The 27,271-nt window shown below is 42.3% G+C and overlaps 1 protein-coding gene across 2 annotated transcripts in view; it reads left to right on the top strand.

Annotated features, from left to right (window-relative positions):
* The window catches only part of ryk.S (receptor like tyrosine kinase S homeolog), a 70,112-nt gene extending 50,726 nt beyond the window's left edge, over positions 1 to 19,386 (top strand). The window contains exons 11-15 of one of the 2 annotated variants that reach the window (XM_018264567.2): positions 1,277 to 1,409; positions 10,913 to 11,022; positions 11,941 to 12,100; positions 15,457 to 15,593; positions 16,950 to 19,386. In XM_018264567.2, the coding sequence (XP_018120056.1) occupies positions 1,277 to 1,409; positions 10,913 to 11,022; positions 11,941 to 12,100; positions 15,457 to 15,593; positions 16,950 to 17,061 (652 nt within the window). In that variant the 3' untranslated portion in view covers positions 17,062 to 19,386. 2 annotated transcript variants of the gene reach the window in all.
* Positions 19,387 to 27,271: the final 7,885 nt, after the last annotated feature.

Genomic DNA, 27,271 nt, shown 5'->3' with positions numbered 1-27,271 from the left:
TTACTGCTGTACTGTAAGTTGGAGTGATATCACCCCTTCCCTTTCCCCCCAGCAGCCAAACAAAAGAACAATGGGAAGGTAACCAGATAACAGCTCCCTAACACAAGATAACAGCTGCCTGGTAGATCTAAGAACAACACTCAATAGTAAAAACCCATGTCCCACTGAGACACATTCAGTTACATTGAGAAGGAAAAACAGCAGCCTGCCAGAAAGCATTTCTCTCCTAAAGTGCAGGCACAAGTCACATGACCAGGGGCAGTTGGGAAATTGAAAAAATGTCTAGCCCCATGTCAGATTTCAAAATTGTATAACAAAAAATTTGTTTGCTCTTTTGAGAAATGGATTTCAGTGCAGAATTCTGCTGGAGTAGCACTATTAACTGATTCATTTTGAAAAAAAAATTTTCTCTGCACTGGTAAAACTGGTGTGTTTGCTTCAGAAACACTACTATTTATATAAATAAGCTGCTGTGTAGCCATGGGGGCAGCCATTGAAAGGAGAAAAGGCTCAAGTTACACAGCAGATAAGATCTGTAGAACATAATGGTGTTATCTGTTATCCACTATTTAACCTGTGCCATATAGACTTTTTTCAATTACCGCCATTGCTACACAGCAGCTTGTTTATATGAACTATAGTAGTGTTTCTGAAGCAAACCCATCAGTTTTACAAGTGCAGGGCAACACTACATGATATTTTCATTACTTTAAAACACTTTCATTTTTTGGTGTTACTGTTCCTTTAACCCAACTGATTGAAGAAAACACCATTGCACCTTACTTTAATCCATTTTACCTTTTGAAGCATTTTGTTTGACTTAAATATAATTTTATTTTGCTGAGAGCACCTTGTAGAAATCACTTAAGCACTTTAAAACACACATGAAAAATCTGTGCCTAGACTTTCTATGGTTAAAGACACACAAATTAGTGTTGTAACACTTTGATGATTGCACTGAATATTAACAATATTGTACTAAATTCTTTTGGGTTTTTTTCATAGCCTGTGGTGCTGATCTATAATTGTATCTTGATAATTGTAGCATTTGTCTTGCTCTGTACATGTGAGTGTACTGTTAATGTGCTTCGGACTGGGCCGGGCCCACGAGGACTGGGGCCCACCGGGTTTTTTCCCTGGCGGTCGGAGAGGGACATAGGGGGCCCTGTTACTGGTGAGGGGGGCCCTGAACCCTCAGTCCGACCCTGAATGTGTGGGTGCAGCTAAAGTCTGGGACTGACTTGATAACTTCTGACCACTTCTGCTTGCTTTCTAGGAACCTGCTGCCCATTGGCCACGTGTGTACAGAAGATGGCGAGAAGCCCATGGTACTGCTGCCGTATATGAACTGGGGCAACCTGAAACTGTTTCTTAGACAGTGCAAGTTGGTGGAAGCAAATAACCCACAGGTAAAGAATTATTTTTAAGTGGATAATTGGCCTTTGAGAGAACTGAATGTACACAGCAGGCCACATTGTATTGGGCATTTCACTTGCTGCCCGAATTCCTTTCACCTCTGCTACGTTTGCTTCTGCTCCCAGCAATCCCATCAGACCCGTACCTGTCGGGAAAATCCCTGCATCTCTCTGTCATGTATTAGTAACCATGTTAGCAAGTCTGGGCAGGAATCCCGTGTTTAACACACACTCCAGGAACCTGAGCTTCTGTGCAGCCCGTGGGCCTGTGCGATTTCTAGTAAGATATTTGTTTATGTAAATGTTCCAGACTTCCGAAACTCTGCACGTCATTGCACCTTTCCTCAAGTTTAACCCTTACAGTTGGTGTTTAGAACCTTTGCATAGAAGGGCATGGCTCCTTTAAAATAAAAGATTTATAGTAGTCAAAATTGTAAACAGATACTACAGAATACTTTTACTGCACATTCCTCCCTTTTTTCCCTGTATATGTATAAATGTCTATAAATGTAAATATTTGCTTGATATATCGGCCTCATGGCAACATTTTTTGAGGCTATTCCTTCTTACTATTTCGATATTTGCCACTGATCTTGGTAGCTCTGCTGCAAAACTAAATGGTAGGCACAGACCTACTGATACCCAAACTGGAGGCAGCCAAAAATGGCAGTTGCATAGAATCGTATGGACGTCTACTTGGCCTTTAGTAGAAATAAATCTTGAGGCAATATCGTGCTGATCCGATCGTGGGCCCTAGGGCCCAACGGTCAGATCCTAATGAATGGGAACGGAATCAACGAACAGATGCGACTGCGATCCGACGGGATTTTTAGTCCCATCTGATTGGCCAGATCTCGATCGGGGAAGCCTCTCGGGGAGCCCCATACACGGGCAAATAAGCTGCCGACTCGGTCTGTCGGCAGCTTTTATCGGCCCGTGTATGGCCACCTTATGTGAATGAAAGAAGTAGGCACAGCCTTACGGATACCCAAACTGGAGGCAGACAATAATGGCAGTTGCATGGAATCGTATGGACGTCTACTTGGCCTTTAGCAGAACTATATCTAGTTATGTTTCCACTCCAACTAAATTAAGCCGCCTTCTGGCCTTTGTGCAACACTGAGTAAGTGAATGAAAGACGTAGGCACAGCCTTGCTCATACCCAAACTGGAGGCAGACAATGATGGCAGTTGCATGGAATCGTATAGACGTCTACTTGGCCTTTAGCAGAACTAAATCTAGTTATGTCTCCACTCCAACTAAATGAAGCCGCCTTCTTGCCTTTGTGCAACACTGAGTAAGTGAATGAAAGAAGTGGGTCGGCCACGGAATCTAAAAATGGTCGCTCACATGCTGGAAATATTCTACAGCTGTTGCAAGACAAAAGACCCTGCAACATTCATAGCATCAACTATTGGAGTTTAGTTAACCTTTTTGTTTGACATACTAGCAAGTTCTGGGAGCAGAAGTCTCATGTAAAGCATAGGTACACACACCTTTGAGTGTAAATGATTTTTGCAGTCTTTGGCAGGCTTTCAGTTGGCAGTTGTGCATAGCAGGCAGCTGGAGAGATAAGCATTATAAAGCTATGAGGAGGTCTGACAAAATAAACATTTCACAGTAGAAATCTCTGATGTGCTGAGCCTTCATTTTAGGATTGTAGGAATATGTCAGCCGCCAGAGAACCCCTTCCCATGACACTGTTACCTCCCTTTATCTCCCCATCTGCTCTCATTAAGGAGAAATAACACATGAAACATTTGCTCAGACGCACTAAAACAACACTTGCCTGTGCTCACCTTTTATTCTGGCGGGTAAATCAGAACCCCGTAGTGAGGAAATCCCAGGCAAATCGAGTCGACATTAAAAGCACTGTTAAAGGTGCACAGGATGCCAATTATCCATGTCTGCTTGGGAAGATCTGGCGGCAATTATAGTTTTAGTGTAAAATGATATTTACAACGCGACCGTGCGAGCGTGCGGCAGGAATTCCGTATCTGATGTAGGTTAATGGCACTCGAAGCAGGGGATTAGCAAAGTAACCTGGAATGAAGGTGTAAAGGGTGCAAGCAACGGTAGATGTGAAAGATAGGAGACATGGTGGGAAATGTACGGCAAATCCTTTTGTTAAAGGAAAACTTTACCCCCAAAATGAATATTTAAGCAACAGAAATATACTATCCTATTAAAGTAATTTTTCAGTGTAAAACTAAAAACTGGGTAAATAGATAGGCTGTGCAAAAAAAAAAAATAGTTCTAATATAGTTAGTTAGCCAAAAATGTAATGTATAAAGGCTGGAGTGACTGGATGTCTAACATAATAGCCAGAACACTACCAGCTTTTCAGCTCTCTTGCTTTCCACTTCAGAGACTTGAGGGGGGGCCCGCATGGGTCATATCTGTTGCTTTTGAATCTGAACTGAATGCTGAGGATCAATTACAAACTCACTGAACAGTTATGTGCCATGTGGACCCCCCTTCAAGTCGCTGACTAACTCAGTTAGCTGAAAAGCAGGAAGTAATGTTCTGTCTATTATGTTAGACATCCGGTCACTCCAGCCTTTATACATTACATTTATGGCTAACTAACTATATTAGAAATATTTTTTATTTTGCACAGCCCATCTATTTACTCAGTTTTTATTTTCGCACTGAACTGTTCCTTTAAGTGACACATTAAAGAATCTTACCAAACTGGAATATATATTTAAGTAAATATTGCCCTTTTACATCTCTTGCCTTGAACCACTATTTCGTGATGGTCTGTGTGCTGCCTCAGAGATCACCTGACCAGAAATACTACAACTCTAACTGTGACAGGAAGAAGTGTGGAAGCAAAAGACACAACTCTCTATGTTAATTGGCTCATGTTTGTGTGCACCGTGAATCCTAAGATCCCAGGGGACGGCCCTTATTTTTTTTAAAATGGCAATTTTCTATTTAGGATTACTCAGTGGCACATACTACTAAAAAGGTATATTATTATGAAAATGGTTTATTTACATGAAGCAGGGTTTTACATATGAGCTGTTTTATGCAATATCTTTTTATAGAAACCTACATTGTTCTGGGGTATCGTTTTATTTTAAGGGCAGAGACACGCAATCCGATTCGGGGAGATTTAGTCGCCCGGCGATAAATCGCCTCTTCTTCGGGGAGTCTAATCTCCCCGAACTGCCTACCGACGGCTAGAATGTAAATCGCCAGTGGGATGGCACTCTGAGTGCTTCGTTTTCCGAAGTTGTCTGGAGTTTCCTCATGAGGCGACTTTGGAAAACGAAGCGCATCGATTGCCATCCCACCGGCGATTTACATTCTGGGAGGCAGTTCGGGGAGATTAGTCGCCCTGAAGAAGAGGAGAAGAGGAGATTTGTCGCCAGGCGACTAATCTCCCCAAATCTGAGAGTGTCTCTGCCCTAAAGGTATAAGTAGTTTGTAGGCAGTGACTCCCTTTTATAGAGGGATATGGGAATTCCGTTCATGTTTGATAGAAGAGATGCAGAAGTGCCATGACCTGTGTTTCTAGCAGAAAGTGAATTCTTTCCATTGTGTCATCTTTGTTGCCGGCACCAGTAAACACAAAACAGAGAAATGGATAATCATCCTAATGCCATATATCACTTATTGTACTGAATATAAAAGAACCTTAGTGCCAGTACCGTAAATGCTTTTATTCTCTTTCATTTATGCTGCCTCGATGTTTACATGGCAGCATGTGGTACAGGTTAACAAAGAGGATTTTTAGAAATGAGGCAGAAACCGAAAATAATTTGATTGCTAAACCTTCAGTTTAGCCGGGCCACATACAATCTCTTCAAGTATCAACAAAAAATGACCAATGAAATGGCCAGCACCATCAGGCAGTCTCCTATTTGCCCAAAACAGACTGAACCAGTTCCATTAGTGGAGTAGGGAATTCGGTTAATGGTGCTGGCTGTTTTTGGGCAAATCGGATAATGCATGATTGAAATCCTCACATTACAGCGCCCCTCTTAAAGGTTTAAAGGGCAATTTAACCCAAACTTTTTAAGACACACGCATTTGATTTGTCACAGAGGATTTTTAGAAATACTTGTAGGATCAATGGAGACCAATTGAATATGGTACTAAGTTTAGCTTTCAAGTAGGGATAGGCTGCATCTCATCATTTGCCAGTTTTATTGGAGAAGAGGGTGCATCACTAGTAGTTGGATGGATGGATTGTACATTGATGATTGAACTTGCTTGACTTGCTGTGTTTTTCTTAGACATTTCACCAGTCATCCAACTGGCTTTCTCAATTCAGAATAACTTGTACATAGGATCTTGCTTTGCTATATATCCTCTGGAATGTTGCTCCAGTCAGCATAATCTGTTAATCATAATCCACAATGATGTCATTAAATTAGGTGTTTGCATTAGCAAGATTTGAGCTTTAAAGTAGGGATGCACCTAATCCACTATTTTGGATTCGGCCGAACCCCCGGATCCTTCCCGAAAGATTTGGCCGAATACCGAACGGAATCCTAATTTGCTTATGCAAATTAGGGGTGGGAAGGGAAAAAACATTTTTTACTTTATTGTTTTGTGACAAAAAGTCATTAGCCCGATTTCCCTCCCACCCCTAATTAGCATATGCAAATTCGAATTCGGTTTGGCCGGGCAGAAGGATTCGGCTGAATCCTGCTGAAAAAGGCCGAATCCTGGATGCGGTGCATCCCTACTTTAAAGTGTCATTAAACCTTCCAGGGAGAGTTGCCAAAACATCATTGTATGTGGCTATCAATTGATATAACTTGCTGAAGCTGAGCAATTGTAAATCGGGTTTGACGTTTTTAATTAATGAACAGAACCATTTGTGCTTATCAGCCCAGCACAGCTATGTATAAGTACTAGCAATTTGCATCACACACTGCTGTGCAAACCACAGAGCCTCCCAGCTTGACTATTACCAGGTAGGAAGGCTTACTAGGGAGGTGTGCTGGTCTCCGGAGACACTTAGGAAGGAGTTTGATATTTCCATAAGGGTGGTGGCACACTCTGTGATTTGGGGAGATTAGCCGCCCATCGAGAAATCTCCTTTTCTTCTGGAGACTAATCGCCCGGAAATACCTTCCCATCGGCCTCACGAGGAAACTTTGCGACGTTGGAAAGCCGAAGTGATCCGAGTGCCATCCTGCTGGCGATTCACATTCTAGCCAGCAGGAAAGTTTTTAGTGGAGATTAATCACCCAAAGTAGAGATTTGTCGCTGGGCGACGAATCTCCCTGAATAGCTACGTGTGCCACCACCCTTGGGGACCCAAAAATGTGTCCCTACCCATAGGTTATTTAACCCTGATGTAAAACACTAAATTACACACATTACAGCACACTGTGTAGCCTTATCCAAAATGGTACCTCTGTGTCTGAGCGCATGAAATGCACATGAAGGGGCATCGTCTTAAATGGTTGTAGCTGGTTTCCCTTTTACATTATATCTGTACTTGCCGCTGCAGTTTTATATCTACATTCTCCCATTCTTATCTTTAGACAAATGACATGTTTAGAGTGAGCGCCCGTTGCTTGTTCAGCTTTGTGTCTGGAGCAGGAAGGAAGAGGTTGCAGAGAGATGAGCACTAAATGTACAGCATATCTAGTTTACTGTATACACTGTTTCTGTACCAGTCAGCAGCTTCACGTTGCACATAGTTTCAGGCTAAAAATATTTATTGTTTTCTACCGTGTCACGAAAAACCATATGGAACTTATTTCTATTCAGTTTGTTCAAGCTGTTGGGGAAAACCTTTCTTTTACTTTGTCCCACCTGGCAATGAATAAAACTGTCCATATGTAAAAAGTAGCTACTTGTTATTGTTACTGTGCTATAAATTATGCATTTTATGAACTAAGAACCATATAGCAGCTGTGCATTTTCTAAATCACTTGACAAACCTCCCCGGTCTGGGTCCTGCTGCTGCTGTTTGCAGGTGGAAATAATATGGGAATAATATTATGTCAAACATTAAAGGAATTGGTGCACTATGCCAGTAACAAAAAATAAAAAGTGTCAAACAATTTAATGAGAGGAGAAAAATACTCACAGTTCACCCAGTCTATTTGTGCAAAAATCCGGAACAACAAAAGGTTGTGAGTATTCTCCAAAAGTAAAGACCAAAATTATAATTAAAAATTCGAATCAGTTATTATTAGTACATACAGATGACCGCCTAAAGCATTTCGTGTCTACTGGGGCACTTACTCATGGGCCTATGAGTGAGTGCCCCAGCAGGCATGAAACGCGTTGGGCTGTCATCTGTATGTCCTAATAAATGATTATAATTTTGGTCTTTACTTTTGGAGAAAACTCACAACCTTTTGGGAATAATAATGAACAACTTCAGGAGCTCCACTGCTGAAAGGAGATTACAGTAACCGGCGTGCACAATGTACTTGTGGCCAGAGAGTTTCACAGATGGTGTAGTATAATCTGCACACAGTTTATACTACACCATTATTAAATGAATAAATCAGCTGCACACAGACCAGTATCCCCCGACAGTTTTAGTCCTGGTAATCACACAAATTCATTGCCATCAGATGTGTCAGTGATGGTAAAAAATCCTCTGTCCACCTTTCCAACCCAAATCAACAATTTGACTTACCTTTCTATCCATTTTGCGTAATTACTTAAACCTTCCCCTAGTGCAGTGGTCCCCAACCAGTAGCTCGCGAGCAACATGTTGCTCACCGTCCCCTTGGATGTTGCTCCCAGTGGCCTCAAAGCAGGTGCTTATTTTTGAATTCCCAGCTTCAAGGCAAGTTTTGGTTGCATAGAAACCAGGTGTTCTGCCAAATAGAGCCTCCTGTAGGCTACCAGTCCATGAAGGGACTACCAAACAGCCAACAACAACCCTTAATTGACATCCCCATGGAATTTTTCATGCTTGTGTTGCTCTCCAACTCTTTTTTACATTCAAATGTGGCTCACGAGTAAAAAAAGGTTGGGGACCCCTGCCCTAGTGTTTTGTGTCCATTAACACTCTTGCATTATCATCCCCTAGTGCTGGGGTCCCTAACCTTTTTTAACTGTGAGCCACATACAAATGTAAAAAGAGTTGGGGAGCAACACAAGCATGAAATAGTTCCTAGGAAGTGCCAAATAAGGGTCCCTATGTGGACTGGCAGTCTAGAGGAGACTCTGTTTGGTAGGACACCTGGTTTTTATACAACCAAAACTTGCCTCCAAGCCTGAAATTCAAAAACAAGCTCCAGTTTTGAGGCCACTGGGAGCAACATCCTAGGGGTTGGTGAGTAACCTGTTGCTTGCTAGCCATTGGTTGGGGACCTAGTGCCTGTTATATGTCATGAAAGCTAACTCACAAATCCAAGTACCAATTTTGGCACAAAACACTAAGCTTTTTAAGATTTCTTTTCTGCTAAATGGCCAAATAACATCTACAAGCGGGCATTTGATCACATGTACAGTTACTCTAAAGGTATAAATCATTTTGGGTAGTACAAATGTAATCATTGAGAGAACAATAGACCCAGGGATGTCAGTATTGTTATGAGAGGAGAGACGGTATTTGAGTACTGCGTTGGAGTTATAGAATTGTTTTTCCCTTTGCTCTATGGTAGGTGCAATGAGTTATGTGCATGCGTGTGTACATGCATCTATTGAATGCTCATGGATTTCTGTGACCTTCCCCCTATTTCCATACTGACATTCCCAAACACATCCATTTTCACGCCTCTGAAATATTCCTGCTAGTAAGGGCAAGTCTGAGCTTTTTGGCTCTGGAAACTGCTCTCGGTTTGAATTCGGTTGTAGAGAGTTGGCTTGTGCCAATGAATGAATACACACACACACACTATAAGAGCTATCTGTGCCCCATCTGTGGTACGGCCGTAAGCGGAGGGATATTGTCAACACCAGATTTTGCCAAAAAAATTATATATACTTTCCTTAAAGGGATACGGTCATAGGAAAAAAAAGTTTTTCAAAACACATCAGTTAATATTGCTGCTTCAGCAGACTTCTGCACTGAAATCCATTTCTCAAAAAAGCAAATAGATCTTTTTATATATAATTTTGAAATCTGAGATGGGGCTGAAAATATTGTCCGTTTCCCAGATGGTCCCAGGTCATGTGACTTGTGCTCTGATAAACTTCAGTCACTCTTTACTGCTGTACTGCAAGTTGGAGTGATATCACATCCCTCCCTTCCCTCAGCAGCCTAACAACAGAACAATGGGAAGGTAACCAGATAGCAGCTCCCTAAGGGTAAGGGCACACTGGGCGATTCGGAGAGATTTAGTCGGCAGACGACTAATCGCCTCGACTCTGTGGCGACCAATCTCCCTGAATGCTTTCTCTCACAGCGACCGCGTATGATTAGCGCCGGTGTTTTTTTTTTTTTTAAACCAGCGCTGAAGGCGTTCAGGGAGCCAGGCGACTAAATCTCCCAGAATCGCCCAGTGTGCCCTTACCCTAAAGCTGGCCATAGATGTAAAGATTTTTAAAAGATCCAATCGTTATCGTGAGACCACGAATATCTCGAAACGATTGTTTAAATGTACGATGTGTCCCATCAGCTAAAAAGACCATTTCAAGTGATATTGCCAGCAAAACTGAAGAGTAGCTGCTTGACCCTGCAAACATAGATTTTTTAACCTGGCCAATCAATCGTAAGATGAACGATCGTTCGAATCCCACTAACTTTACGATAATTTCGACGGATTGGTCGGACTTCGCTAAACGGTCATTCGGCAAGAAAACGTCTATGGGGACCTTAACTCAAGATAACAGCTGCCTGGTAGATCTAAGAACTGCACTCAATAGTAAAATCCAGGTCCCACTGCAACACATTCAGTTACATTGAGTAGGAGAAACAACAGCCTGCCAGAAAGCAGTTCCACCCTAAAGTGCTGGCTCTTTCTGAAAGCACATGACCAGGCAAAATGACTTGAGATGCATCTACACACCAATATTACAACTACAAAAAATACACTAGCTTGTTCAGGAATGGAATTTTATATCAGTGAATTATTTGCAGTGTAATTTAGAAATAAAAACGACATCATAAAAATCATGACAGAATCCCGTTAATGTATGTTAAAGGATAACTGGCCATAAAATGTAAAGTTTACAAAAAGTTCTAAAAAAGTTGCTTCCTACCACGGCATCAATAACTACAGAGCCGCAAGCAGAAGTTCTGGCTCCAGAGCCGTTCTGTGTTCTGAATCCAGTGCCTACATTGCTGTCTGTCTCACTTTAAAGGCATAATGGCATTCACATATCTGTTTTAGGCAACATTAAGCAGCATATACTTTATACTAAGGATTCCTTATAGTAGGTAAGGGGTGAGGGTGCAGTAGATTTATATGTTCCCTATAAACATTGGCTGTAGAGCCCATACTGGTGACGGCTTTGTCACACACACAAGCGTTTCCCAGACTTGTTAGGATTAAAGCTACACTCTTTGTTTATGTAACCTGACATGTTGATGTATATACTTATCTATTTCTCCCCTTCAGGCAATTTCCCAGCAAGATCTCGTGCACATGGCAATTCAGATCGCTTGTGGGATGAGTTACTTGGCACGACGGGAAGTTATTCACAAAGACCTTGCTGCTAGAAATTGTGTGTAAGTATGTGTGTTCTGAACTGCAGGAACTCTTACCACAATTAGGGTTGCCACCTTTTCTGGATAAAATACCGGCCTTCCTATATATTTGTCTTTTTTCCCTATTATCAACATTGAGTCAACCATCATTTTTACCGGCCAGGCCGGTAAAATACCGGCCAGGTGGCAACCCTAACCACAATGTGCCGTTTTCTCGTAACCCATGGATCTGCCTCGTCACATTCACGTATTACTTCTCGGTAACAATATACGTTTTATATCATAATGCTTAAAGGAGGATTTAAGCCTGAAATATTGGATTTTATATACTTAATGTAAAAGCCCTGAGGTTCAGCAGGGCTGTAATAGTAATAACCCATGGCTTTAAAGTTGTAGACAGGAGCCATCTTGGATTTTGTTTGTTAGTAGTGACACATGCTCAGTGTGCTCCTGGCAACTGTTATGTAATGTCAGTCTGAATTAATTAGTAATAAACTTTGAAGTGGGAAATATTGGGCTGATCCAATCCTTTGGACCAATGATCAGATCATTATTGCTGCTTTGGCAGTGGTTGGATCGAGACCTACATCAACGAGCACATGTGGACTTCAATCCTACAGGAAAATCAAACCTGCTGGATCAACATCTGATTTTGGGGTTAGATATTGGTTGAGGATCCACACACACGGGCAGATAAGCTGCAGAATCAGTCTGAAGGGCCTATATCGGCAACTTATATGTGCCCGTGTATGGCTGACTTTACATCAGTTTGTGGCATGTAGATGCATTTAGAGTTTGTGGACCTATACCGGTTCAATAAAATGAGTTGGCATAAACAGAAAGAAATGGGCTGGTCCGGCTTTGGCCATCAGCTGCAAAGCATGGTTTGTCTTGAGCAAAAGTTGCCTTGTGCCACTCTTACTGTGTCTCTCTCCACAGGATTGATGAGTCTCTTCAGGTAAAGATTACAGACAATGCTCTCTCTCGAGATCTTTTCCCCATGGATTACCATTGTCTCGGAGACAACGAGAACCGACCTGTACGCTGGATGGCTCTTGAGAGTCTAGTGAACAAAGAGTTCTCCAGTGCAGGGGATGTGGTGAGTGCCTGTGTTCCTAAGTGACACGAGCTGATTCTCAGAATGAGAAAAATGGAAGTTCAACTGTAAATCTGTAGGATCCAAGAAAACATATCTCTGCTCAGTGTGGCCAAATGATTGGGTCGAAATAGGGTCTATTCAGACACAATAGCAGAGAAATTATACAGAATTTCCTTTAAAGGGCATGTAAAGTCTAAAATAGGATAAGGCTAGAAATGCTGTATTTTGTATACTAAATATAAACATGAACTTACTGCACCACAAGCCTAACCAAACAAATAATTTATGCTTTCAAAGTTGGCTACAGGGGGTCACCATCTTGTAACTTTGTTAAACATCTTTGCAAGACTAAGACTGTGCACATGCTCAGTGTGCTCTGGGCTGCTTAGGGATCATCATAAACAAAGCTGCTTGAGTTCTGCATGGCTGGGAAGTAAGGCGGGGGCTCCCCCTGCTGTACATAAGTATGATTGTTTCCCTGCTTAGCAGTTAGGGACCATCTGACAATTCCTATCCACAGCAGTAAATGAAGGGAGAATTTCACTGCATACAGTCAGGTTTCCTATAAAAATAGTACACATTTTTTAATTAAAGTATATTGGAGATATGTTTTTTTCATTAAAGAAAGTAAAAATGGGATTTTATTTTTTTGCCTTTACATGCCCTTTAAAGGAGAAGGAAAGCAACCAAAGCAGTTTATTGCCAATAGATTAGCCACAATAGTGCACTATATATTTATTTTGCAGAATGCTTTACCATACCTGAGTAAACGGTTCTAGAAGCTCTCTCTGTTTGTTTAGGATAGCAGCTGACATATTGTCTTGATGTGACATCACTTCCTGCCTGAGTCTCTCCCTACTCACTCATAGCTCTGGGCTCAGATTACAGCAGGGAGGGGGGAAAAGAAAGGGAGAGAGGAGCAAACTGAGCATGCTCAAGCCCTCGCCCTGGAGGTTTATACTGAAAACAGGAAGTCTGATGCAGAAGCCCATGTGGACACAATAGAAGAAGAGAAATAGAAGAAGAGAAATGTGGTGTTTCTTTTAAAGAGGACTCAGAGCAGCATTACTTTGAGGGTTTACTGGTGTATTTCTTTAGACCTTTCTGATAAAGCTTATTTAATTTTAGCCTTTCCTTCTCCTTTTAAAGGAGAAGGAAAGGCTTGCAGCACTTGGGGATGCCAAATGTTAGGCACCCCAAATGATTGTAGTTACTTACCTGAAACCCTGGGCCGGTGCTCCTATCAGCAGAAAACCGCACCGGACTGGGGTTATACCAGTGAGCACCACAGAGCGATCCTTTTCCATCTTCCTCTTTCTTCACGCAGCTGCGTATTAGAATGAAAAGCCGTACTTTCACTAAAAAGTCGGCTATTTAGTTCAACTGCGCATGCGTCTGCCGGGGGAAATTTGAAGACAGAAGAAGACGGATCGCTCCGTGATGCTCATTGGTATAACCCCAGTCCGGTGCAGTTTTCTGCTGATAGGAGCACCGGTCCGGGGTTTCAGGTAAGTCAATACAATCACTTGGGGTGCCTAGCTTTTGGCACCCCCAAGTGCTGAAAGCCTTTCCTTCTCCTCTAAGTCTTTCATGTTTCTTTCAAAAGATTACAATTAAGACATGTCCATGCATGGTTTCTTTATGACCCAGTTCTTCCCAACCTGAGTCAGCCCCATAGACCTGCTTCTCTCCCCACCATGTGCCCAAGAAATCCCCTCCCTAGTTTTATATGTGCAATTTCTGAGTACTTTCTATTTGAACTAACATTCTTCTGTATCTGGAAAGCTCTCCACTTATCAGCTGCCATCCTCAGGCTGACCTCCCTCTTGAGACAACTGGTCCCCAGAACACGCAATTCTTGTTTTCTTAAGAACTGTGAAATAACAAACTTCCTGCCATTCAAGGAGCCTTTCACAAATGTGTTCCCAGTGTAGAGACAGCCTTAACTTAGGGTGTGATTAATGTACTAACTGGGAACCTGGGGCATTGGTCTGAGAATGTTTGTGCAATTGTTCTTTGTCATTTGTTCTGATGTGATATTTCTTCTGCTTTGGCTACAGCTTGAGCCAGTTTGTAATTGTGTAATAAAAATATAAGAAACAGGATAAATTGTTCACTAGAAACCCTATTTTACGTTTTTCAGTGGAACAGAAAAAAATTGTAAAATCCAGGAAAATGTAAAATCAGGGAAATGTATAATGTATAATGCATAATATATAAGTGGGACCACAACAATGTAAAATAAGGGAAAACTTAAAATCAGGGGATGTAAAATGGGGGTTCTACAGTATTTCATTTGCTTTCCTTCGATATGTATGATTCCGCAAAGAAATATGTACGTGTTCTACAAAACTAGTGATGCCATATGACTCTTTGAAGTAATGTAGCTCCCTGCTTCTGTGACCTTAAAGGGGTAGTTCACCTTTTAGTATATTATAAAATGGCCAATTCTAAGCAACTTTTTTCATTTGGCCTTTATTTTTTGTTTTTTATAGTTTTTTAATTATTTGTCGTCTTTTTCTGACTCTTTCCAGCTTTCCAGTGGGGGTCTCTGACCCCGTTTAGAAAACAAATGCTCTGTAAGGCTACACATTTATTGTTACTGCTACTTTGTATTAGGGTCTGGCTACACGTGGCAGATTCGGAGATATTAGTCGCCAGGCAACAAATCTCCTCTTCTTCGCAGCGACTAATCTCCCCCATCTGCCTTCCGCCGGCTAAAATGTAAATCGCCTGGGGACAGGCACACAGAGCGCTTCGTTTTCCGAAGTCGCCCGAAGTTTCCTCGTGAGGCAATTACGGTGACTTTGGAAAGCTAAACGCTCCGTGTGCCTGCCCCCAGGCGATTTTCATTTTAGCCGGGGGAAGGCAGATCGGGGAAATTATTCACTGCGAAAAAGAGGATATTTGTCGCCTGGCGACTAATCTCCCCGAATCTTCCCATGTAGCCAGACCCTAAATCATCTTTATATTCAGACCTCTCCTATTCATATTCCAATCTCTTATTCACATCAATGCATGGTTGCTAGGGTAATTTGGACCTTAGTAACCACATTGCTGAAATTGCAAACTGGATAGCTGCTGAATAAAGATTGAAATAACTAAAAAATGAAAACCAATGGCAAATTGTCTCAAAATACCACTCTCTACAACATGCTAAAAGTTAATTTAAAGGTGAACAACCCCTTCAATTGCCCTCGGCTTAAAGCCTCACACTTTTATATAATTGTGCACTTTTATTTTCCTTGCCATCTCAAATTTTACGGATCCTTCAAATTGATTTACAGTTTTCTATGTTTAAGCTGGTTTCAGATTGTCACTTTGCATATTGTTCATTACCATATTTACTTTTACAGTGGGCTTTTGGAGTGACCCTGTGGGAGCTGATGACGCTGGGACAAACGCCATACGTTGATATCGATCCCTTTGAAATGGCCGCCTATTTAAAAGATGGCTACAGAATAACCCAGCCAATCAACTGTCCTGATGAGCTGTAAGTATTCATGTAACGAAGAAATTGCTTATTTTCACAGTACAGGTATGGGATCTGTTATCCAGAATGCTCAGGTCCTGGGGTTGACCAGATAATGGATCTTTCTGTAATTTGGATCTTTTTACCATAAGTCTACTTAAAGGAAAACTATAACCCCAAAATGAATACTTAAGCAAGAGATAGTTTATATCAAATTGAATGACATATTAAAGAATCTTACCAAACTGGAATATATATTTACATAAATATTGCCCTTTTACATCTCTTGCCTTGAACCACCATTTCGTGACTCTATCTGTGCTGCCTCAGAGATCACCTGACCAGAAATACTACAACACTAACTGTAACAGGAAGAAGTGAGGAAGCAAAAGGCAGAACTCTGTCTGTTAATTGGCTCATGTGACCTTACATGTGGTTTGTATGTGTGCACAGTGAATCTTACGATCTCAGGGGGCGGCCCTTATTTTTTAAAATGGCAATTTTCTATTTATGATTACCCAATGGCACATACTACTAAAAAAGTATATTATTATGATAATGGTTAATTTACATGAAGCAGGGTTTTATACATGAGCTGTTTTATGCAATATCTTTTAATAGAGACCTACATTGTTTGGGGGGTATAGTTTTCCTTTAATATAAACATTAAATAAACCCAATAGGCTGGCTTTGCTTCCAAAAAGCATTAATTATATCTTAATTGGATCAAGTGCAAGTTACTGTTTTATTATTACAGAGAAAAAGGAAATCATTTAAAAAATTTGTATTTTAACAAAATGGAGTCTATGGTAGAGGGCATTCTTTATAACGGGTTTCCGGATAATGGATCCCATACCTGTACAGGTATTGGTGAATAATACAGTATTTCTGATGTCCGTACAGTTTATCATCGGAGGGGAAGGGGAGAGAGCGACGCGGAGGGGAAAGGGAGAGCGACGCAGAAGGGGAGGCGCTTGGGGAAGGGAGAGAGACGCAGAGGGGAGGTGGATGGGGAAGGAAGAGAGGTGCGGAGGGGAAGGGGAGAGAGACATAGAGGGGGAGATGAGCAGAGACAGCCTAGGGGCGCCCCGTTAGTAAATCCAGGCCTGTGTGTATACATACTGACTACAAGTTCTAACAAAGTTATTACAGAGAAAAACATTTAGGAGAATGACCAACACCAGGAAATGCCCTTGTCGTCTGTCATTCAGCTTTATATTGCTAGTGAGACTGCTATCCAGCACCAGTGGGTGAAAACATCATACTTGGGTTAGAAAATCCTAAAACAAAATTTGTCAAAGAGTTTATTTGATGCAAGGAGTTTTTGATTAGGATTCTCTCAGTACCTGTCTAACTGCTCTGCTGTTTGCTCTGCAGGTTTGCTGTCATGGCCTGTTGTTGGGCCCTGGACCCAGAAGAAAGGCCAAAGTTCCAGCAGTTAGTCCAGTGCCTGACGGAATTTCACTCTGCCCTCGGAGCCTACGTGTGAGAGTCAAGCCTGCTGATATTTTGGACCATACACTGATTCAGCAGCTTGTCCCCATCTGTACAAAGCTCTCCCAACACCGTGCCTTAGGATGCTCGATCAGTCGCTTTTCTTCTTTTCTTTTGTAAAATAGTTTTATATACGTATTTTATAGCCATTAGATCACGTTTTGTGGAATCGGACAGACGAACGCGACGCACAAGATCAATGATCCCAAACTACTATCGGCAACAAAACACTATAGAGGAATACGAGACTTTCTTCAACTGACTTTTGTTACTGTAACGGACACGTGTACTTTTAGCAGCAGAACAATCCCTTCTGGTACTTGTAGCAACGACACACGTGGACATCTGTAAGATGCATTGTTCCTTTGTGAAAGGGCAAAAGCCGTAATTTATAAGAGGAACCCGTTTGTCTTCTGATTTGTACATAGAAAGAACAAGCGCTCGGCCGCAGGCAAGTCACACAGGGACTGCCAGAAGGACTGGGAATGGAATGATATGAGGCAGCATTGGGATTAGGGTACGCTCACTCCTCAGTCACTTTATTATTGTACTTACCATTATGCTTTCCGATATCTAGGCTGTAAAATTCTGTGGGGGTTTATTTATAAACACTGGGCAAATTTGCACCCGGGCAGTAACCCGTGACAACCAATCAGATGATTGCTTTCAATGTTCAACCTACAGCTGGCTGAAAAAGCTAATCACTGATTGGTTGCTGTGGGTTAATGCAAATTTGGCCAGCGTTTATAAATGAGCCCCATTATGTAATATATTCTCTTGGGTTATTTTTCCTTGCCAGAGATCTGATCTCATTGTTTTACACATGTATTGCCACTAAGTATTGCATTAGAACATAGTTCCATTATCCCTTTAAAAAAAAAAAAAAGCTTAGGTCCTATATTACTGCTCGAGCAAGAGCTGAGGGGAGGATACATTAGAGTCCTGCGCGGGTCCATTTTTTTTTTGAACCCGGAGCTGCAACCCACATTCTTACCCGCTACCCATCCTGCAAGTACCTTATCCACTACCTGCTGACCATCAAGAATCAGGAAGTGTTGTCATTGTGAACCGGATGTGACATCATAGGAAGTTGGCGTGATCAGGGGGAAAAAAGCGTAAAACAGGAAGTGCAGTCATTGTAAACCGGAAGTGCCGTCAACAGAAGTAGACGTGATAGAAAAAAAGGAGTTAAAATCGCTATTGAAAAGACCTGCGGCCCGACCTCTGAACCGCCAACCCTCACCCGGAACTTCAACCCGCAGGGGACCGCAGGTTTTTGTGGGTAACCCGGGGGTACCCGACCCGCTGCAGGACTCTAGGATATATTACCGTAAACCACTTGCAGCCCTCCAGCTATTGGCAATCTACAACTCCCAGATTCTCCCCTGACATCCTTCAGTTATTTAACAGCAACTAAAGGACTTTGGGTTGGACCTCTTTGATGTAAATACTGAAAATATCTACCGATTGCTACACTGTATGTTCCTTGTACTTTTATATATGTATATGTTCTGATCCCCCAAAGCAGTTACTTTCTGTGTCCAACCCTAGCCCTGGGAATGGTTTCACATTAGGGATGCACCGAATCCACTATTTGGGATTCGGCCGGATCATTTGCAAGCGTTTCGGCTGAATACATCCTAATTTGCATATGCAAATTAGGCGTGGGAAGGGGGGAAACATTTTTTACTTAATTGTTTTGTGACAAAAAGTCATGCGATTTCCCTCCCCACCCTTAATTTGCAAAGCCAAATTAGGATTTGGTTCGATTTGGCGGAACCAAATCCTGAATTCGGTGCATCCCTTGTTCACACCGACCCGAAAATGGGATGTTAGCGTTGCCCTTCTGCTTGCTTCATGTATGAATCCTTCTCTTGCTCAATACAGATCCTTTATTGTTCAGCAAGAATGTTGCAACCAATGGCTGATAGGTCACGCGTTATGTCTGTTGCAAACAATGATTGGTCATTAGGGTCCATATTTATAAAAAAAAAATTAACCAATTCTAGTAGGGACAAAACTTTTGTTCACTTAAATATGGCCCTGGATTTTTGTCAGGGTGCAGACTTTTTATTCTGGAGTGGGGGGGGGGTTGGAGCTGTAGCATCTGCTAATGTTGTGGTTGTTCTCAACTGATTTGGTGTGAGCCCCTGTTTCTGCTGTGCGGCTACTTCCAGCCGAGTCAGAGGAAGAAACTAAATGAGTTGGTGGTATGTAGCCAATGGACAGTATCCGTTATTATCCTATATATTGCAGTGACCTTTTATTTCACGTTTATTTATTTTTATCTTTTGTTACTGTATAAAAGTCTCCAGTATCACTTTTTTTTTAATCCAGCGTTTGTTTGAAAAGAGAAAACTCGTGTTGAATTCATTCCGTTCTTATTCTCTCTCCAGGTTACCCCCTGCCATTGCAGCTCTGCACCCCAATTATTTCTGTCCATAACATTGACTTAAAGTTGATCTCGGGGATGTGTCAGAGGGGAAACATGAAATGGAAATTCCTTTTAATTGCAAGTCATTTCTAATGGCCACAAATGGGCCTGTAAGGAGATTAAAGGGTCCACTAAACCTGAATGAAAAGGAAACGGGTGGAGTTAAAGGAGAACAAAACCCTAAAATTGAATTTAGCTAAAAATGCCATGTTTTATATACTGGACTTATTTCACCAGCCTAAAGTTTCAGCTTGTCAATAGCAGCAATGATCCAGGACTTCAAACTTGTCACAGGGGGTCACCATCTTGGAAAGTGTCTGTGACACTCACATGCTCAGTGGGCTCTGAGCAGCTGTTGAGAAGCTAAGCTTGGGCTGGTACAGAAGCACAAAACATAATAATGTACAACATTTCTAGCCTACTTATATAGTTAGGCTTTAGTTCTCCTTTAAAGAGGAAGGGGCTGCATCAAGGCTGGGACTTATTAAAATAATAAAGAATGCTCAATCTACAACACTAAACGACCTTGAGCTGTCGGTGGGACGATAGGAAAGGCAGTGTAACAACAGCTTCAGGCTGATGTAGAAAAATCTCAACTTTTGTTACACAATATTCTGTCCTTTTTATTTTCCTCCCATAGGGACCCTAATTATTGTAGTGGCCCTGTGCAAGGCCCTTTCTGGTAAGCACCATAATCAGCCTTGATACCAGCTCCAAACAAATATTGGGACTCCTCAACACTGGGCAAATTTGCACCTAGGCAATAACCCATGGCAGCCAATCAGAGCTTTGCTTTCATTTTACAACCTGCAGGTGGCTGGAAAAAGTGACAGTTTGCTATGGGTTGCTGCCCAGGTGCAAGTTGATAAATGAGTCCTCTTATATTCAGTAGATGGGTGGGATATGAAGAATAAATCTGTCATTGTATTGGCGCTTGATTCAGTAAGACTTTTATTGAATGAGACGGCAATTGTGTGTCCTACAATAAATGACATGTGACGCCTTCGTGTGCTAAGTTTATTAATAAAATCAAATTTTATAAACTCGGATGAATTAAATTGACCCAAATTGTAAAAACTCGATTTGAGGGGTTTTTTTCCCTCTGAAAAAAAAAAAAAAAAGCTCATGTCAGGAAGGCTGCAAACAACTCCATATTGATCTCCCAGACCTCTCCCATTGCCTTAAAGGGCATATAAAGGGACAAAAAAAATCAAATCCCATTTTTACTTTCTTTAATGAAAAAGAAACATATCTCCAATATACTTTAATTAAAAACGTGTACCGTTTTTATAAGAAACCTGACTATATGCAGTGAAATTCTCCCTTCATTTACTGCTGTGGATAGGAATTGTCAGATGGTCCCTAACTGCTGAGTAGGGAAACAATCATACTTATGAACAGCAGGGGGAGCCCCCGCCTTACTTCCCAGCCATGCAGAACTCAAGCAGCTTTGTTTATGACAATCCCTAAGCAGCCCAGACCACACTGAGCATGTGCACAGTCTTAGTCTTGCAAAGATGTTTTATTTTAATCAAATTGGAAGTAGAGGCCAGTAAACATTAATATTAAGCATGACGGAGTTCTCTAGTGACCAAACAGAGGTACAATCATATACTTAAATAATTCTCCAAGGCATGCTGACAAGTTAAAAAATACAGTTTATTTACATCAAAATGTTAAAATACATTAAAGAAAAACCCCTTTAGCGCATAACGCGTTTCATGCTTATCTAGCACTTAGTCATAGGCAAAATCCAACTAGTGTCTTTTCCTTTGTTCCTTAAATACTAGCTCTCATAGTCCCTCCCCTCAATAAAACCAATTAAGTTGTAACACGTGCTGGATCGTAATTGGTTTTATTGAGGGGAGGGACTATGAGAGCCTAGTTGGATTTTGCCTATGACTAAGTGCTAGGTAAGCATGAAACACGTTAGGCGCTAAAGGGGTTATTTCTTTAATGTATTTTAACATTTTGATATAAATAAACTATATTTTTTAACTTGTCAGCATGCCTTGGAGAATTATTTAAGTACTAGACATTAAGCCCATTAAATTAACGGGCGCTAGAACATATGTAGTCAAACATTTATAAAAACAGAATTGTTCTAGGTCGGCGAACGGTAACATATTTAAGTTTTTCAGACTATCACCCACAATGGTAAAACATCCCACAGCTCGAGCTGCGCACGCTAGCGTAAATTCGCCAGAGACAGTCCGTGGGGCAAATGCGCAGTAGCGCAATCCTACGGACACAGGGACTGGACGCAGAGACACTTAAACTTTATTATATAGGATTGCTGATTCCCACACACAGATCTGATTGTACAGAGGAGTCACACACAGATCTGATTGTACAGAGGAGTCACACACAAGTCAGTGGATCACACAGGGAGCTGCAGGAGACTGGGAGTCACGTGGGTGAAGGAGACACATTGGGCCCGGGCCACTCACTGTCCTGTTGTTACTCACACGTGAAACTAATAATCTCCCAGGTAACGCCGTGTCTCTCATATCCCTCCTCTCAGACACACGGGCCGCGGCTCATCAGTTGCTTTCCCTCCCCTCACTCCCAGCCTCTCACAGACCTTGTCCCCCACTCTCTCCCGACCCCGCTGACCCCCAGCCAGACGCTCCCTGGTACCTTCCCGCTGCTGACCAAGCGAATCTCCACTGTCCATGGAGGCGGCCATGATTGGAGGGACCATGACCCCACCCCCCAGCTCAGCTGATCTGCCGTGACTCCGCCCCCAGGCTCAGTTGAGATGGACCGTGACCCCGCCCCCCCGGCTCAGCTGATCTGCCACTGCCTCTTCCTTCTCACGGAGCCCTCCTGTCTGTTACTTCTCTGGACTGTGACTGACGCTCCTACTTACCAACCCGCCTGCTCCGCTGCTCTCGCCTACACACACAATAGCGGCTCTTGTGGACTCTCCTGCCAACTGGGGCTTTATCTGAGGCACAAAGGAAAGTCAACCCATAATGGCTATTTACCGGTGTCCCACTTATGCCAGAGACGGTCCGTGGGGCACATGCGCAGTAGCGCAATCCCATGGACACAGGGACTGGACGCAGAGACACTTCAACTTTATTATATAGGATATTGCAAAGATGATAACAAAGTTACAAGATGGTGACCCCCTGTGATCTGCTGCTGCACAAACATGTAGAATTGGTGAGAGGAGTTGCTCTGGATTCACATGAATAAATTAGTTATTGGATGAGAATATTATGTACAAGGAGATACTGACGGTAATACCGCGGATGTTGTTTGTGTCGTGTGATTTGCTGATCCAAATATGTGGTTCATTTATTGCGAATATAAAGGCGCCCTGTGCAAATTCTTTAGTTCCGCCGCTTTACATATCATATGAAAGTCCCACAGTGCCTCATATCCAAAAGCAGATACAGTTCTCAGAACAGAGCTCCCAGCAGAACATACAAGAATGGGGGTGGCTACAAGTTACTACATGCACACTTTGTTTTTGATGACCTTTTGTTTTGCTGCCCCTATTACATTTAAAGGAGAACTAAAGCCTAAGTAGGCTAGAAATGTTGTACATTATGTTTTGGGCTTCTGTACCAGCCCAAGGCAACCACAGCCCTTTAGCAGTAAAGATCTGTGTCTCCAAAGATGCCCCAGTAGCTCCCCATCTTCTTTGCTGCTGATTCACTGCACATGCTCTGTGCTGTTGTCTCTTACTGAGCTTAGGGACCCACTCACAATATACAGTACACATAGAATAGAAATGTCACAATATAAGGCTGATTAGTAATTAATACAGATAATTACTACATGGCAGCACAGAAACCAGTGCAATTAGCATCAGAATTTAATAATCAGCCCTGTAGCATCAGCTTATATAACAGACCAACCTCATTTTCTGCTGGATAATTAGTGACGAGCCCTAAGTTCAGCTTCTCAACAGCTGCTCAGAGCCCACTGAGCATGTGAGTGTCACAGACACTTTCCAAGATGGTGACCCCCTGTGACAAGTTTGAAGTCCTGGATCATTGTTGCTATTGACAAGCTGAAACGTTAGGCTGGTGCAATTAGTTCAGGATATAAAATATGGCATTTTTGGGCATATTTATTTTTAGGGTTTAGCAGAAATGTTGCTATTGTAGAGCTCAGAGGTTTTCTCTGCGCTGACTTTCCTGCCCCCAACCACATCTGGGACAGTTATTTACACTGGAACAGACAGGGAGAAGCGTTGAGTCTGGAGGCAACGGTGGCAAAATAATCCACAATTCCCTGGGATACTATGAGGAAGTATTTAGTGGAAGGCTTCCATGAGAGGAGACCTGCCAGTGACTTGGTTTTCATTAGCCTTTGTTGTTATCAAAGTGAAACTGTTGTTCTATATATAAAGTCTCCCCACCATGCCAGGGAGCAGATCACAATGTTCACAGAGACGCATGTAAATCAGTTTATTCTGGAACTGGGCCGGATCTGTCCAAATAAACGTATCAATTTATTGATCCACAAACACTGCAATGTTCAAGGACAGGTGTTGAAATTGCAAGTTAACCTTTAGGCACAACTGTACTGAAAGCTCCAGAGAAACAGAAGGGCCCAGATTAGAGCAAAGAAACAGTGACGCATTGTTTTCTTATCACAGGTCGACTGCAGTTGGTCATTGCACAGCCGCCATGCCACCCCCATGTTGTCTTCAGTACCAGCAGGGAGAGAACAGAACATTCAGGATAAACACGGGCCTGACGTCAGGCTGCACCTGACTGATAACCCGGCAGGAAAAGACATTTGCCTCCCATTGTGTTACAGGGATAATTAGCGCTTAATTGGCTGTAAAGGTAAAACACTTGGCAAGGAGATGCTGCTTACACATTGCTTCTGTGTCACATGATCACAATAATACAGGCATCCATGCATTTACTGGAATTAACTCTTTAGTTGCCAAAGTAAGTATGGCATGCATTTCCATGGGATTAAAGGGATTCGCTCATGATTTTTATGTTTTTATTTACAAATAAATCGTTCTACAATATAAAATTTCATTCCTAACCCAACAAGTGTATTTTTTTTTTTAGTTGTAATATTGGTGTGTAGGCAGCCATCTCAGGTGATTTCTACTGGCCACGTGCTTTCAGAAAGAGCCAGCACTTTAGGGTGGAACTGCTTTTAGGCAGGCTGTTGTTTCTCCTACTCAATGTAACTGAATGTGTCACAGAGGGACCTGGATTTTTATTATTGAGTGCTGTTCTTAGATCTACCAGGCAGCTGTTTTCTGGTTACCTTCCCATTGTTCTGTTGTTAGGCTGTGGGGTGATATCACTTAAACTTGCAGTAAAGAATGACTAAAGTTTATCAGAGCACAAGTCACATGACTGGGGGCACTTGGGAAACTGACACTATGCCTAGCCCCATGTCAGATTTCAAAACTAAATATAAAAAACAAGTATAAATCATGTTTTCCTAAGACAGTATCCCTTTAAAGGGGAAGGAAACCTAGTTGGTGCAAAAACCCTCCCCCCCCTCCCGTTTGTTGCCCACCCTCCCTCCTCCCCCCGGGCCTACCCGTCCTGCTGGGCAAATGCCCCTAACTTGTTACTTACCCTTCTGCGCAGGTCCAGTCCAGGGAGTTCACAGGCACCATTTTCTTCCACACGATCTTCTTCCTGCTTTGAACGGTGTTTTGGCGCATGCGCAGTAGGAGCATTTCGCCGGTACGGATCTACTGCGCATGCGCCAAAAGTCACGAAGTACTTTTGCCCAGTGGGATGGGTAGACCAGGGGGGAGGAGGGAGGGTGGGCAACACACAGGAGGGGGGGAGGTTTTTGCGCCAACTAGGTTTCCTTCCCCTTTAAAGGAGAACTAAAGCCCCTACCTACTAACCTAGATAGTCCCCCTCCCTGCCCCCCTGCATACTTCATTAGCCCTGAAAGTGTCCCTAACATATTACTCACCTATTACATGTGCCAAAAGTGCCGGAAATTGCAGAAGGGAAGGAAGAGGACCCAATGAAATCCAAAGATCTGAAAGATGGCGCCCATGAGCTCCACTGCGCTTACTCTGCACTGACAGGTAATAAATATGTTAGGGTCACTTTCAGGGGTAATGAAGTATGTGAGGGGGGGAACAGGGAGCGGGGACTATCTAGGTTAGTAGGTAAAGACTTTTCTTAATTGGGGGGTTCAGTTCTCCTTTAAAGTGGTTATTCACCTTCCAAACACTTCTTCAGTTCAGTTGTTTTGATCTTTCATCAAAAATAAAGGCTTATAGCAATTGCTTTACAATTTTGTGTAACCATTTTTTTAAAATGTGTCTCTTACTGGCAGCTCAGTAATTCCGCTACAGACTCTGAACTGTTACAATTTGCAGTGTCAGTTGATCCATTTCTCAGCAGTGTCTGTGGAATATTAGCAACTATTGTATCAATTCTAACAGCTGCCTGTAATGATACTCAGGGATTCTGCTCAGCAGAGACAAAGATAAGAAATGTATCAATTTAGAACAGTTAAAGAGTCAGCGACCCCTCCCAGAGCTGCTTTAGTAAGGCATAAGGGCAGAGGCACACGGTCATATTCGGCGAGATTAGTCGCCCGACAACAAGTCTCCTATTCTTCAGGGCAACTAATCTTCCCAAACTGCCTTCCCGCTGGTTAGAATGTAAATCGCTGGTGGGAGAGCACTCGGAGTGCTTCATTTTCTGAAGTCGCCCGAAGTTGCAGAGGAAACTTCAAGCGATTTTGGAAGACTGAAGCGACACATGTGGGAGATTAGTCTCGCAGAAGCAGAGATTTACTGCTGGCGATTCATTTTCTTGTGTGCTATTGCCCTTAATGTGTCCTTTTTTTGTGGCCAGTAGTGCTCTTCCTCCAATGAGACTTTTGATTGAATGCGCCACATTTTACTTGTGCCAGTATCACTTTAAATGGATAGTGTCATGGGAATTTTTTTTTTTTTCAAATGCATCAGATAATAGTGCTGCTCCAGCAGAATTCTGCACTCCATTTTTCAAAAGAGCAAACAGACTTTTTTATATTTAATTTTGAAATCTGACATAGGGGGCTAGACATATTGTCAGTTTCCCAGCTGCCCCCAGTCATGTGACTTGTGCTCTGATAAACTCCAGTCACTCTTTACTGTTGTATTGTAAGTTGGAGTGATATCACCCCCCTCCCTTTCCCCCCAGCAGCCTAACAACAGAACAATGGGAAGGTAACCAGACAGCAGCTCCCTAACACAAGATAACAGCTCCTTAGTAGATCTAAGAACAGCACTCAATAGTAAAATCCAGGTCCCACTGCGACACATTCAGTTACATTGAGTAGGAGAAACAACATCCTGCCAGAAAGCAGTTCCATCCTAAAGTGCAGGCTCTTTCTGAAAGCACATGACCAGGCAAAATGACCCGAGATGCATCTACACACCAATATTACACAAAAAAAAAATACACTTGCTGGTTCAGGAATGAAATTTTATATTGTAGAGTGAATTATTTGCAGTGTAAATAGTGTAATTCAGAAATAAAAACGACATCATAAAAAATCATGGGATGTGAATAGATAATATTTTGGTTACTATTCTGCAATGAGTTGTTTGGCCCAAACGGTGTTTCCTTCGGTTGCCCGGGAGAACTTCATTCCATGGTTTTGCAGAAACATTTTGCAGAAGGTTGGTTAATAAGAGATTTCCCAGTGCTCAGTATGTAAACAAGGTGATGTTCTTATCTTGCTTGAATGTCAGATGAAATCTCCAGAGACACGGCACAGAGCTCTCCCGCAGCTTCTCTGCTTACCAGTAGCCGGG

Source organism: Xenopus laevis, chromosome 5S (assembly GCF_017654675.1).
Source record: "Xenopus laevis strain J_2021 chromosome 5S, Xenopus_laevis_v10.1, whole genome shotgun sequence".
NCBI classification, from domain to species: domain Eukaryota; kingdom Metazoa; phylum Chordata; class Amphibia; order Anura; family Pipidae; genus Xenopus; species Xenopus laevis.
Note: the sequence above shows the minus strand (reverse complement) of the source record. Positions and strands in the feature narration are given on the sequence as shown.